This window comes from Capricornis sumatraensis, chromosome 15 (assembly GCF_032405125.1).
Source record: "Capricornis sumatraensis isolate serow.1 chromosome 15, serow.2, whole genome shotgun sequence".
NCBI classification, from domain to species: Eukaryota; Metazoa; Chordata; class Mammalia; order Artiodactyla; family Bovidae; genus Capricornis; species Capricornis sumatraensis.
In genome coordinates, this window is record NC_091083.1 from 20,689,364 (window position 1) to 20,704,576 (window position 15,213).

General features: G+C 37.7%; 1 protein-coding gene across 2 annotated transcripts in view; it reads right to left on the minus strand.

Moving 5' to 3' along the window:
* LOC138091446 (ankyrin repeat domain-containing protein 26-like) overlaps positions 1-15,213 on the minus strand; it is a 71,123-nt gene that overhangs the window by 34,917 nt on the left and 20,993 nt on the right. For both annotated transcript variants that reach the window (XM_068987273.1, XM_068987272.1), the window contains exons 11-16: positions 14,941-15,002; positions 13,658-13,751; positions 11,714-11,812; positions 11,066-11,094; positions 10,899-10,971; positions 6,017-6,090 (exon numbers count right to left, since the gene is read on the minus strand). In XM_068987273.1, coding sequence (XP_068843374.1) covers positions 6,017-6,090; positions 10,899-10,971; positions 11,066-11,094; positions 11,714-11,812; positions 13,658-13,751; positions 14,941-15,002 — 431 coding nt within the window. The remainder of the gene's footprint in view (positions 1-6,016; positions 6,091-10,898; positions 10,972-11,065; positions 11,095-11,713; positions 11,813-13,657; positions 13,752-14,940; positions 15,003-15,213) is intronic.

Here is a 15,213-nt window from a genome sequence, read left to right on the forward strand (position 1 = left end):
ATTAATCCTTTGTCAGTTGTTTCATTTGCTATTACTTTCTCCCATTCTGAGTGCTGTCTTTTCACCTTGCTTATAGATTCCTTTGCTGTGCAAAAGCTTTTAAGTTTAACCAGGTCCCACTTGTTTACTTTTGTTTTTATTTCCATTACTCTAGGAGGTGGATCACAGATGATCTTGCTTTGATCTATGTCATCGAGTGTTCTGCCTATATTTTCCTCTAAGAGTTTTATAGTTTCTAGTCTTACATTTAGGTCTTTAATCCATTTTAATCCAATCGAGCTGGAGAAATCAACCTTCTTGACTCCAGATTATACTACAAAGCTACAGTCATAAAGAAAGTATGGTACTGGCACAAAAACAGAAATATAGACCAATGGAACAAGACTGAAAACCCAGAAATAAATCCACACACCTCAGTTCAGTTCAGTCGCTCAGTCATGTCTGACTCTTTGCAGCCCCATGAATTGCAGCACGCCAGGCCTCCCTGTCCATCACCAACTCCCAGAGTTCACTCAGACTCACGTACATCGAGTCAGTGATGCCATCCAGCCATCTCATCCTCAGTCGTCCCCTTCTCCTCCTGCCCCCAATCCCTCCCACCATCAGAGTCTTTTCCAATGAGTCAACTCTTCGCATGAGGGGGCCAAAGTACTGGAGTTTCAGCTTTAGCATCATTCCTTCCAAAGAACACCCAGGACTGATCTCCTTCAGAATGGACTGGTTGGATCTCCTCGCAGTCTAAGGGATTCTCAAGAGTCTTCTCCAACACCAGAGTTCAAACGCATCAATTCTTTGGCACTCTGCCTTCTTCACAGTCCAACTCTCACATCCATACATGACCACAGGAAAAACCATAGCCTTGACTAGACGGATCTTAGTAGGCAAAGTAATGTCTCTGCTTTTGAAGATACTATCTAGGTTGGTCATAACTTTACTTCCAAGGAGTAAGCGTCTTTTAATTTCATGGCTGCAGTCACCATCTGCAGTAATTTTGGAGCCCCAAAAAATAAAGTCTGACACTGTTTCCACTGTTTCCCCATCTATTTCCCATGAAGTGATGGGACCAGACGCCATGATCTTCGTTTTCTGAATGTTGAGCTTTAGGCCAACTTTTTCACTTTCCTCTTTTACTTTCATCAAGAGGCTTTTTAGCTCCTCTTCAGTTTCTGCCATAAGGGTGGTGTCATCTGCATATCTGAGGTTATTGATATTTCTCCCAGCAATTTTGATTCCAGCTTGTGTTTCTTCCAGTCCAGCATTTCTCATGATGTACTCTGCATATAAGTTAAATAAGCAGGGTGACAATATACAGCCTTGACATACTCCTTTTCCTATTTGGAACCAGTCTGTCGTTCCATGTCCAGTTCTAACTGTTGCTTCCTGACCTGCATATAGGTTTCTCAAGAGGCAGGTCAGATGGTCTGGTATTCCCATCTCTTTCAGAATTTTCCACAGTTTATTGTGATCCACGCAGTCAAAGGCTTTGGCATAGTCAATAAAGCAAAAATAGATGTTTTTTTCTGGAACTCTCTTGCTTTTTCCATGATCCAGCGGATGTTGGCAATTGGATCTCTGGTTCCTCTGCCTTTTCTAAAACCAGGTTGAACATCAGGAAGCTCATGGTTCACGTATTGCTGAAACCTGGCTTGGAGAATTTTGAGCATTACTTTACTAGCATGTGAGATGAGTGCAATTGTGCGGTAGTTTGAGCATTCTTTGGCATTGCCTTTCTTTGGGATTGGAATGAAAACTGACCTTTTCCAGTCCTATGGCCACTGCTGAGTTTTCCAAATTTGCTGGCCTATTGAGTGCAGCACTTTCACAGCATCATCTTTCAGGATTTGAAAAAGCTCAACTGGACTTCCATCACCTCCACTAGCTTTGTTCGTAGCGATGCTTTCTAAGGCCCACTTGACTTCACATTCCAGGATGTCTGGCTCTAGATTAGTGATCACACCATCATGATTATCTGGGTTGTGAAGATCTTTTTTGTACAGTTCTTCTGTGTATTCTTGCCACCTCTTCTTAATATCTTCTGCTTCTGTTAGGTCCAGACCATTTCTGTCCTTTATCGAGCCCATCTTTGCATGAAATGTTCCCTGGGTATCTCTAATTTTCTTGAAGAGATCTCTAGTCTTTCCCATTCTGTTCTTTTCCTCTATTTCTTTGCATTGATCCCTGAGGAAGGCTTTCTTATCTCTCCTTGCTATTCTCTGGAACTCTGCATTCAGATGCTTATATCTTTCCTTTTCTCCTTTGCTTTTCGCCTCTCTTCTTTTCACAGCTATTTGTAAGGCCTCCCCAGACAGCCATTTTGCTTGTTTGCATTTCTTTTCCATGGGGATGGTCTTGATCCCTCTCTCCTGTACAGTGTCACGAACCTCATTCCATAGTTCATCAGGCACTCTATCTATCAGATCTAGGCCCTTAAATCTATTTCTCACTTCCACTGTATAATCATAAGGGATTTGATTTAGGTCATGGCTCAATGGTCTAGCGGTTTTCCCTACTTTCTTCAATTTGAGTCTGAATTTGGTAATAATGAGTTCATGATCTGAGCCACAGTCAGCTCCTGGTCTTGTTTTTGTTGACTGTATAGAGCTTCTCCATCTTTGGCTGCAAAGAATATAATCAATCTGATTTTGGTGTTGACCATCTGGTGATGGCCATGTGTAGAGTCTTCTCTTGTGTTGGTGGAAGAGGGTGTTTGCTGTGACCAGTGAATTTTCTTGGCAAAACTCTATTAGTCTTTGCCCTGCTTCATTCTGCATTCCAAGGCCAAATTTGCCTATTACTCCATATGTTTCTTGACTTCCTACTTTTGCATTCCAGTCCCCTATAATGAAAAGGACATCTTTTTTGGGTGTTAGTTCTAAAAGGTCTTATAGGTCTTCATAAAACCGTTCAACTTCAGCTCCATGAATCAAGGCAAATGGGAAGTGGTCAAACAAGTGATGGCAAGAATGAACGTCAACATTCTAGGAATCAGCGAACTAAAATGGACTGGAATGGGTGAATTTAACTCAGATGACCATTATATCTACTACTGAGGGCAGGAATCCCTCAGAAGAAATGGAGTAACCATCATGGTCAACAAAAAGTCCTAAATGCAGTACTTGGATGCAGTCTCAAAAACGACAGAATGATCTCTGGTTTGTCTCCAAGGCAAACCATTCAATATCACAGTTATCCAAGTCTATGCCCCAACCAGTAACCCACACACCTATGGGTACCTTATTTTTGACAAAGGAGGCAAGAATATACAATGGGACAAAGACAGCCTCTTCAATAAATGGTGCTGGGAAAAGTGGACAGCTACATGTAAAAGAATGAAATCAGAACCCTTCTTAACATCATACACAAAGATAAACTAAATGATTTCTTCAAAGCCCCTAAAGTGGCATTCCCTAGCATTTTATGGCACCAAAAGAGATGATAAAATTCTGTAACCTTGAATCTGATAAATTACCAAATGAATTTACCAAATGAATAGATAAGTTAAATGGAGAAGGCAATGGCACCCCACTCCAGTACTCTTGCCTGGAAAATCCCATGGACGGAGGAGCCTGGTAGGCTGCAGTCCATGGGGTCACGAAGAGTAGGATACAACTGAGTGACTTCACTTTCACCCTTCACTTTCATGCATTGGAGAAGGAAATGGCAACCCACTCCAGTGTTCTTGCCTGGAGAATCCCAGGGACGGGGGAGCCTGGTGGGCTGCCGTCTATGGGGTCACACAGAGTCAGACACGACTGAAGTGACTTAGCAGCAGTAGCAGCAGCAGATAAGTTAAAAGCGTGACTTTGCCCAAGTAATTTAATGCCTTAGCTGGGGATAGGGCTGATTTCCTTTTTCTTTTAAAGGAGAATATCTACAGATTTTTGTCTGTTGTTAAAACTCAGTCAAGGCACCTCTTATACAAAAGAGAAAAACAAGCAAACAAAGAAATTTAAAAATCTATTACTGGAAGGAAGAAAAATCTCACAGCATCTCAAAACTCAGTTTTCTCCTTTGGAGATAAACAATTTTTGGGGGGTAGAAGTTTATATTACCTATGTAACAAAATCACAGGTGTCAAAACGTACTACATTTTAGTAAACAACATAATGGAAAAGTCTGTCTCAAAAGAAATATCTTCAAGTGATGATTAAAGAATATGTGGGAATACAAGTGAAAGTGAAAGTGAAAGTGAAAGCCACTCAGCTGTGTCCGACTCTTTGCAACCCTATGGACTATACAGACCGTGGAGTTCCCCAGGCCAGAATATTGGAGTGGGTAGTCTTTTCTTTCTCTAGGGGATCTTCCCAACCCAGGAATCGAGCCTAGGTCTCCTGCATTGCAGGCAAATTCTTTACCAGCTGAGCCACAAGGGAAGCCTTATACATGCATTGGGAAGGGAGTACATGTATTTGTTATTAAATTTTTTATTTTTAAAATTTGTTTTGTATTGTTTATTCTATTTTTTATTTTATTGTTATTGTTATTAATTTGTTATTAAATACATAAAGGGAAGGGAGTACATGTATTTGTCATTAAAAATATCCTGAAGTGAACATGTTGGAAATCTAAAATTTATTAAAATTTAATTCTTAAACTTCTTAATCTATGCTTAGCTACTCACAAATCATTGGATCACAAGTAAGAAGTGAAAAATAACTTGCTTTAGCCTAAAATAGGGGAAAAACATGAACTCACAAATCCAATTTTATCACTGTTTGAATTAAGTAATTCATATATGTTAAATCTACCAAAAATTAATTAGATGATTTTTAATGTTATAAAGGCTTCCTCACTTAAAAATATTTCACCTCACTATATCTTAAATATGGAGTCCCTATAGCACATTTGTAAGATCTTTTTTTTTAAGGACTAATACGTGCAAAACAGACAAACTGTATATTACTAGGAGCCAAAATCAAATTAACAACAATCAGAAAGAGGAACAAATCCCTAAATTTTAATGCAAATTATATATTATGATAGTGTTATTCATCAACACGTATTACCTGGTTATATTCACTTATGTGTGTGCTCAGTCATGTCTGATTCTTTCCATCCCTAAGGATTGTAGCCCACCAGGCTCCTCTGTCCATGGGGATTCTCCAGGCAAGAATCCTGGAGTAGGTTGCCACGCCCTCCTCCAGGGGATCTTCCCAACCCAGGGATTAAACCTAGGCCTCGCACATTGCAGGTGGATTCTTTACCATCTGAGCCACCAGGGAAGCCCAAAAATACTGAAGTGGGTAGCTGAACCCTTCTCCAGGGGAATTTCCTGACCCAGGAAATGAACTGGGGTATCCTGCATTGCAGGTGGATTCTTTACCAGCTGAGCTACCAAGGAAGCCCCTACATTCAGTTATATTATATTCTAGTATCTACCAATGAAAGTGCATAAAGCATTTTTAGTAATATTTACTGATGTATCACCCCAAAATGAGATAAATTAGAAAGTTATTATTTGTGCCCTAACAAGAAAGGTTGAATCTGGAAGCTTCGATTCTCTTTATAGGTAACTGGGTTGATTCTATGACCCCACTCTCTCCCTGAATGTACATTCCTAATCAATTATGCCAAGATCACAGACAGAATGAATCTTTCATCTTGGCATCACTGACTGGCAATTTCAATGGAAAACCTTGAACCACTGGAAATGATTTCTCTCTACATGTATCTAGGTCCGGGATCATCATTGTCATATTGTTCATAATTTTAACTGTTTACTCTTATAATTCAGTATTTGATGTCACCTTCATAATCATGTAGTGAAGTTATAAAAATGGAAGTAAACAATAGTCAGGAAATTTTTTTCCCTCAATTCCAAAAACAAACTATAAATAGATTCTAACAATATTTGAAGTTTTATAATTAAGGTGCTATAAAAACTATTAAATTATTATCTATTGATTTAATTTCGAAAGGTAATTTCATTTGTCATGACCTTTGTTACACACTGCATTATGCTGTTGAAGCATAGGAAACAGTATTAAATCAGAAATTTAAATTTAGTTTTACATACCTGGGAATGGTTATTTTCATCTCCAACAGGTTTTTCTTCTTCTTCCTCTGATGTCATTTCTAAGTCTAGCTCTGCTGACAAATCTGTATGGTTAGTTAAAATTACTTAGAATATTTAGATAAAAGACATAATCTTTATTTAAAACATAGATTTAAAACATTGTATCCAATGACATCTTAAATTAATCTTAATCTTCAGCTGAATATTTACTTCTTTAAGAAATACTTCCAATGATCTAAAATTTCAACAAACAATTTGGAAAATACCAGATGTCACCAGGATACAGGCACACAAACAGCTCAAAGATTCATTCACAAAATCATCCAAACATCAATGAACAAAACAATCAGAAACCAAACAAAATTTCAAAATACAGGACAGACATATAAAGTCACAATACATTCTCTCCTCTACTTCATAACAGTACCTTTTTAACAACATGCCAAGCTTCAACTGCAACATTACTCATGGTTTACAAAATTCCTCTTACTTTTTATGCTTTTATCAATTCCTTAATCTGAAATGCTACCCTGTACTCTTCCTGACAAATAACTTTTCATCTTTTAAGACTCAACCTGCTTTGTGAAGTTGTCCTTGATTATAGCTATCTTTCTTCAGATAAACAGGTATCCCTTTCCTTGTAGCTACCTTAGTACTTTATACATTTTTCTAGTGTATCTTCATCACCTGAATTGTAAATTATTTTTTCACATGCCTATCTTCTTGGCTCCTAAACTGACAGGACAAGCTCTTAAAAATCACTTTCATATAAATAGTCCTTATTTATTCAATACTTCAATAAATAATTTATTCAATTATTTATTCAATAATTATTTATCAGCTTTCTGCTCTGTACTAGACACTGGAGTTTAAAGAAAAATGTAGATAAAAGATGTCAGGGAATGCTTTTCTAGAGATAATGCCTGAGCAGAGACTTACACAGTCCAAGGGAAGGAGAGGGAAGGCATGCAAGGCTGTAACAAGACGGGGAGAGAAGCACACACACAACAGGGTAAATATCTGAGAAAGTACAGAGACAGGTCAGCAGGGCATCACCAGCAATTCAGAATTCCATAGCAAACGACAGAAAGGGCGGGAGATGAAGAGTCAGGCAGAAATCAGATTATGAAAGCCTCACGTGTCACTTTATGATGCCTGGACGTTAAGGTGATTTGAAGAGTGGTTCACAGTCACACCTGCTTTTGAGAGAGGTGACTCTAAATGCTACAAGAGGAGTGAATTTGAAGGGCATACAAATAAATGGAGGGAGATGAATCTGAAGGCATTATTAATGGAAAAAAACAAAGGTGATGCAGGCCTGAACTGGGGGAGCATTTCCAGAAATATTCAGGATATAAAATTTTCTGAGTCCAGGATAGAATAAATCATTATGAAATGAATAAATGTACGAATCCGGGGACCCTGAAGGAGTAGACTCTGCTGGTTACTTTCTAAAAGGTATCAACAAAGATGAGAAACGATCTGCATGAATGGTCTGAAGTTGCTTCTATTTATTTATTTTTTTTCTTTTCTTTTTTTTTTTTATTTTTTAATTTTATTTTATTTATTATTTTTTTAATTTTAAAATCTTTAATTCTTACATGTGTTCCCGAACATGAACCCCCCTCCCACCTCCCTCCCCATATAGTATTCCTATTTCACATCTTTCTCTGTTGAAGGGACTGGATAGGTTTTATCTGAATTTGCGTTTCGTGGACATACCAAGCTAATGGACAAACAAGCGCAAACAAGTCACTTCTACAGATTAAAAAAAACAAAACACTTTGAGTTTATAGCTTGTAGTCACTATTCTAGGAAATAACTGAGAATCTTTTGTAAATGCAAAGTTAACCCTACAGGTGAGGATAGAAAAGAAAAAACTAGGAGTGAAAAAAGGAAACAGTATATGATTTCTTCCTATAGCTCTGACCATATGACTGATTAAAGGTGCTAAATTAATTGGTATTTATGGACAACACATATTGGACATGGTTACTCAATAGACTGGGCATCCTAGTAGAATCAGAATTGACTTTCTATATACTGCTTTTAAATGATACAGCACTCCTTCAATATTGCTATGAAGTTACATTTTGAGAAGGCAATCTCTAGATGTCTACTGAGGTCTCCCAACTAGTCCCAGAATTCTAAATATAATCCTGCTACCCACTTTCAGGTGTATGCTAAATACTAGGCTAAACAAGCTTACTTTCTCCTAACTCTCTTTGTATTTATTGTATTACTTTGGTCAGAGGGAGAATGCAAACACCTTGCTAAGAGGTATTGCTTGGCTGTAGGCTGCATAAAAGGAGTCAACACAAGGTAGGTTTTGCCACAGAATCCAATTTGGAACTGTCAGAATAACGGTTAGGCCGTGCCCAGGTGGCCCACAGCGGCGTGCCCTGGGCTTCTGCATTACCTTGTTTGCTTTTTCTAGTTTCTGGCAGCTGAGACTGGCACAGGTCATGGAGCGTGTAATTCTCTACCAGAAACACTGCTCCTATAGTCATCTTTTATCTATTACAGTCATCTGTCCAAATTCTGTGGATGCTGACTGATTTTTGGTCACTGACTGTGACACCAGTGGACACTGATCAACTTTTAAATGCCCCACTCTTTGATAAGTCTCATTGTTGAGGCTCAAACTAGGAGAATCGGAATCTGAAAAATCTGAAAACAAAGTTTCCATTTATTAGAATGTCAGTAAGTATACTACTCTAACTAACTTGTACAAAGTCTTTCTTCAGAGAATCAGTTCCATGTCCTCCTCTCCCCTCACTCATTAGTCCTTCAGAGCTTATTATATCTTACACTTCACTGCCATTCATGAAGAGACAGTAACTAGTTCTCATTTTTTTCTACTTGCTAATTTTCTAGTATTACTTACTTTGATTCACTCAATCTCTATTATATATTCTGTATTCCATAAGAACTTTATTAATAATTATTTTTCTTCAACATACAAATATTTTATTAACAAAATTATGGCATTTATTTTACATTTAATTATGCATGACAATATTGTGTGTTCTAGAGACCATGGTTTTAAAAACACTTCTATTGAATAGGTACTTTAAAGTGTTTTAAAAACACTTCTATTGAATAAGGTACTACCTTAATTAATGGTACAAACCAAGACAATGTATTAAAAAGCAAAGCCACCACTTTGCCAACAAAGGTCTGTACAGTCAAAGCTATGGTTTTTGCAATAGTTACAGAGGGATATGAGAGTTGGACAGTAAAGAAGGCTGAGTGCCAAAGAACTGATGCTTTCAAATTGTTGTGCTAGAGAAGACTCTTGAGAGTCCCTGGAGAGCAAAGAGATCAAACCAGTCAATTCTAAGGGAAATGAACCCTGAATACACACTGGAAGGACTGATGCTGAAACTGAAGCTCCAATACTTTAGCCACCTGATGTGAAGAGCCAACTCACTGGAAAAGACCCTGATGCTGGAAAAGATTGAGGGGAGGAGAAGGGGACAGCAGAGGGTGAGATGGTTGGAGAGCATCACTGATTCAGTGGACAACACTAGGCAAACTTGGGGAGACGGTGAGGGACAGGGCGGCCTGGCGTGCTACAGTCCATAGGGTCACAAAGAGTAGGACACGATTTAGCAACTGAACATCACCAACAACAACTACAACTACTTTAATTACAAAGAGACAGCCTTTTCTCAATGTATCAATATCTTCAGAACCCATTTTTTCAGCCTTGGATAAACATCATAAACTTATATAAGAAATGACAGGCTTGTGTGTGACTAATTGTTTCCAAGTGAAAATAGGATAAGTCGAGGACCACACTGGATCCAAAGAACAAAGAGCACCACGAGACAAGAATGAATGCAACACAAAAATGTTTGCTTCAAAAAAAAAAAAGCTGTCAGGTCTAACTTTCTTAAGAGAAGTCAAAGAAACAAGCAAGAAATGCATAAGTGAAACTTTAAACCCCGTTTCAACTCAAGGGCCCCTTTATCATTTCACATCTAACCACTTCAACAGTTTAAAACTGTGGTTCTCAAGTGTGCCCTGAAACTCCGTGAAGTTCAGAGACCATCGGGTCAGGGGGTCCAAGAGGTCAGAACTATTTTCACAACAACACTAAATGTTACCTCCATTCTCACTCTCTTCCGAGTGCACAGTGGAGTTCTTCAGAGACACGATACATGATATTATAACTCTAATGACAAGTGGAATTAGCCATTATGATTCTGTGTTCTTGTATTTTAAGTTTTTCAGCTTTGTTTTCCAATACAGTGAACATCAATAAATACAACCTACTTAAACAAAAGTTCCATGGCATTCTCAATAATTTTTAGAAGTATAAAAGGATCCTAAAGCCAAAACGTTCAGAATCACTGTTAAGTATGAGTACTTCCCCTACTTCTAAGAATCAAAGATACCACAAAAACAACACACACACAAAATCTGCTAAACAAAACGTCTGGTTGGCCTACATTCATCTGTGTAACAACACTAAAATGAAATAATTATAAGCTGAAATACAACTGATATATTAGCAAGAGAAGCTTTACTCTAGGTAAAGGTCAGAGCTCAAATAAGCATTTTTGGACACTGGAAAAATCTTAGGATCTAATAATTAATTTCTGAGAATCCCTAAAAGTATACGGATTCCAAACTGAGAACTTCAGGGTATCGAAACATACAGAAACATATTGAGTTCAAGTTTACATTTTAAAAATTTCTTGTTCTTATGCTCGTACATATTTTTTTTTCAAAACACGGATACCAATAACAACATTTGCCTTATGTATGTCAAATGCTTCAATTAAATTTGCAAAAAAAAGCAGTATGAAGACTGAGCATTTCAAATACTTCAGTGTCCCTCTTTTCAGAGTTACATGTGTATTGCAAAATTTACCTGAACTGGATGTTTGCAAATCCTTCATTCCGACTGTTTTACTAGGAACAGAATCTTTCACTAAGACTGCGGGCTGAATGGGTTTGGAAACAAGTTGATTAATAAATAATGTACATTTGATACAATCCACAGTTCATAATTCAAGATAAAAACATAAATGATTTTACCTTCACATTTGGATATTTCTCAGGAGAATCTAAAAGGCAAAAGGGACACAGAGTTAATAACATGTAAATATGAAAGCCAGCTCTACATTCATGCAGAGTTAGTACTGAGCAGAAATCCTTGTGCTCAGCCTTGGCAGTGAATACATTTGGTTTTAGTGTCTTGTTTTCAGGGGGATGTTAGGACACCAGCAAGACAGACTATGAATCCACTATAGATAGTGAAGAAAAAATAGAAATAAAGGTTTAACAAAACATGCAGTTAAGATTTCAAAAGTAACATTACATTTTCAATGAATTTATAAAATATTAAAGTGCACACAGACCAATGTGAACATGCTGACTGATGAGGAGAAAAGTGATCTTAATCAGAGGAGCAAACCATGACCCCAAGAAGATAAATGTGAAAGTAGATGGTAAAATGCAACAGCATTATCTTGAATGCAATACAGCAATATCATTTATACCGTTATACTACAAGTGTTTATCATGTTCTTCAACCTGTCCAGTCATTTAAGAAGTGCACAGCTGGGATGACAATTCAACTGAATGCATACTTCATTTCTCATCAGAGAAAGAGTAATGAACTGATTAGCTGGGATACACACTTGTAGAATAATAGTTCATAACAATATTCACTTTTTTTCATACCCATGTGGGCTACTGGTATGCCTACATGTCTTGGCTCCTCTAGTTTAGCCATCTTAAAGTTTCTCGATCCAATCATGCAAGAAGGTATATAAGACACATCTAGAAAATAATGTATAATAAGTTCTCAATATTGAAACACAATTATCAAAAGGAAATAATAAATTTAACTGTCACACCATTATTAGATATTTAAAATCTTGCATGTTTCAAAATCAGTGTAGTACTTATAAAAAATTAACAATTCTAGCATTTAGGGAATGAACCCTATTAATCTGTTTTGTTTCAAAACTTAGTTTGGTTTGGTACACCATGCTACTGCTTCAAAGGATTTCTGTGTAACAACTTTCAAAAAAAGCCAATGCCTCCATATTCACATTAATCTAATTTGAATAACAAATACCGATACAACACGTAACTTTGAGGCCTGATAGGTATTTGGAGTGGCTGGAGTTTCCCCCACTTCTAGCACCCCCTCCCACCTCCAGTATTCTCTGGAGCAACAGTGATCTTATCTCTTCTCATTGCAAATACACTGAAGCCATCTAGAAGGACTTCCTTCAAGTTTCCTCAACTCCAAACTCACCTCTCTAAGGCCTTACTTTCTTCCCTCCGGCCTTTTATTAGATTCTTTCCTCTATAAAGGGTAATCTGGAATTCTTCCCCCTTTACATTCTCTCTATGGACCATCCTCACCACTTCTTTTTCCCTCTTTGCTTAGCAATGGTATCTTACACCTATAATTGCTACTTCAACTCTTTGCTTCCCTCTGGCTATACACACGGTTAGAAAGAGAAACAAAATAATGCTTTTCCTTGATCCTGTTATGTCCTGCACTCTCCAAAGCTCTACTTCCAGATTTCTCTAAATCCAAGGCTACACCCTTGCTACTCAGAGAGCTTGTTAGAAATACAGATTCTCAGACTTCCTGCTCAGTATGTGCACTTCACACAAGGTCCCCAGGCTACTAGCTAAAATCTGAGACACTCTGGTCTATACTGAGTCTGCTTCTACATTACTTCAACTTAATTTATTCTCCTGAAATCTTAGCCTCAACTTCCTCACTCTAACACTCCCCCCAAAGTGAAACTGCATTACAAGTTGGAAACTTTCCAGTGGACTCTCTATCAAGCTGTAGGTTACTTGATCTCCCTATCATCCCCCCTGCTTGCTCCTTCTTTCTAGTTCTCTTTTGTTGGCCTATGTGACACCATCCTATAAAGCAGCAACATTTCGTATGACACCAATCTGCACACATTACAGCTGACCACCTATGCCCACGCTCCCCCACAGAGGATGACACACCACTCTGCATGCCCAGGGACCTCAATCCTGAATGCCTTCCTAACAATGAGGAAGACAGGAAGAGGGGAAAGCTTTGCTGTTCTTCTCTGACACGTTTTGGTGCTGGAAGCTCACTTCAAATGCTTTGTCTATATCAAATACTCTCCCATTTTCTAAAGCGTTATCTTACTTATTGCCACCTTCCCCATAGACCTGTGCTTCCTTTTCCTTCATTTCCTCCCTATACTCTCTGCCTCTCTAATCCTTCATTCCCTCTTTCCTCTTGTTTCTCAACCTTCCTTAGGTCATAGAGTATCTTGAAACAGAATTAATTTTTTTTTTTTGCCCATGTGTCAAATGGAATCTTAGTTCCCTGAGTAGGGATCGAACCAGCACCCCCTGCACTGGAGGCTCGTAACTGCAGAGTCCTAACCACTGGACCACCAAGGAAGTCCAGGAGCTAAATAATTTAGCTCCTTAAACTGGATTCTCAATTTAATCTGTGGCTGACACCTGATAAGATACACTATTTCCCTCCTTTTCTCATCTTTTATCTCACTAGACATCTGACAGGTGATTTTCTTTGCCTATTAGAATATATCAGCATTTCCATTTTAAATCAACATTCTGTCAAATGACTTTTCTACAAAATATAGTTCTTACCTTCAACTTGTCCATTTAACGTATTTTTTCCTCTTTGACCAGCAGCTCCAGATAAAAGATCCACATACTTCCGTGGAAGACTCTCAGAGATACTCTGTTAAAATTAATACTGAGTTACATGAAGATTTCCTAATTCCTTTTGAAGAAAATATCCTACTTTTAAAAACTGCCTACATTTAACCCAGTTAAGACAGGTTTGCCAAGATCCACAGCTGCTAAGTGACAGATTTCAGGATGCTGACTTCAAACACGGCACTGTATCAACAGGCAGTGGCTACCTGCATCTAAGAGATCAGGCCCTCCTTATCTCCTTCCACAGCTGCCACCTTCAAACAGAGCACTGTTACTTTATGTTACTTCAAGTACGGCTGCCATAAAGGTTCTCTGTGCGTGCTAGTTAAACTATCCAAAATGGTTTGTACTTAACTAAAACATCACAAAGCAAAGCTAACTGCTGTTATTATACCACATATTTCTTACTATTCCCTATGCTTCTGCTTCTCTTGAAATGTTCCTTGCAGATTAACTTGACAATCCAAACGTAATAATACCTTCAAGTTTCAAGCACTGTCTTTTCGATGTTGACGTGGTAAAAAAAACCACAATTCAACCCGTTTCTCTCTGGCCCTCTGTGCAGTTTTACACATGCACTTGTGCCAAAGAAACATACATTTGCTTGGGAGGTTGGGGATGACACAAACACACTACACACTATAGTGTATAAAACAGATAACTAAGGACCTACTGCACAGCACAGGGAACTCCACTCAATATTCTGTAATGGCCCACACAGGAAAGGAACCTAAAACAGAGCTGATATATATAGAGAGATATATAACTGATTCACTTCGCTGCACACCTGAACCTAACACAGTATTGCAAATCAACTATACTCCAATAAAAATTGAAGGAAGAGAGAAAGAAAGAAAGAAAGAAAGTAACATCTGATCATAGACTCACCTGTAACAATGCTTCAGTTTTTAGATAAATGTAACTTCAGAACACAAACAGATTCCTTATGACTTCTAAGCCTTGATTTCCGTATTACACTGATTTCATTAGGTAAACCTTGACAATTAGCTAAAGTGTACTATGTGGTAGTATTTAGCACAGAATTATCTTATTGATTAAAATCAATAATTAAAAATAAAGATTAAAATCAAATTAAAAATAAAATATTGTGATGGGCAAATGCAAAGGTGAGAAAGTCACAGCATCTTCCGCTTTTATGTTTTTACATCACTCGGTTGTTTATATTTCAAAATAATAACAGAAGACAGTACCTCAGAATCCCAAGGTGATTCTATATCTTCCTCTTCTCCCAAACCTAAGGCTGACATCATATCTGTAAAATGGAATCACAGATACATTAATGAGAACATTTACTAGTATGAATTTTAATACATATATGTCTATCTCTAGCCACAAATAGTTCAATAAAATGAACTAGTGGAAAAGAATTTCAGAGGGTTGAAGCATTTTCAAGAAGAAAAAGTTGGTAGTACTTGGGACACTTCTGAAGAAAGAGAGCAAAAGAAACACACTTAAAAAGAAAT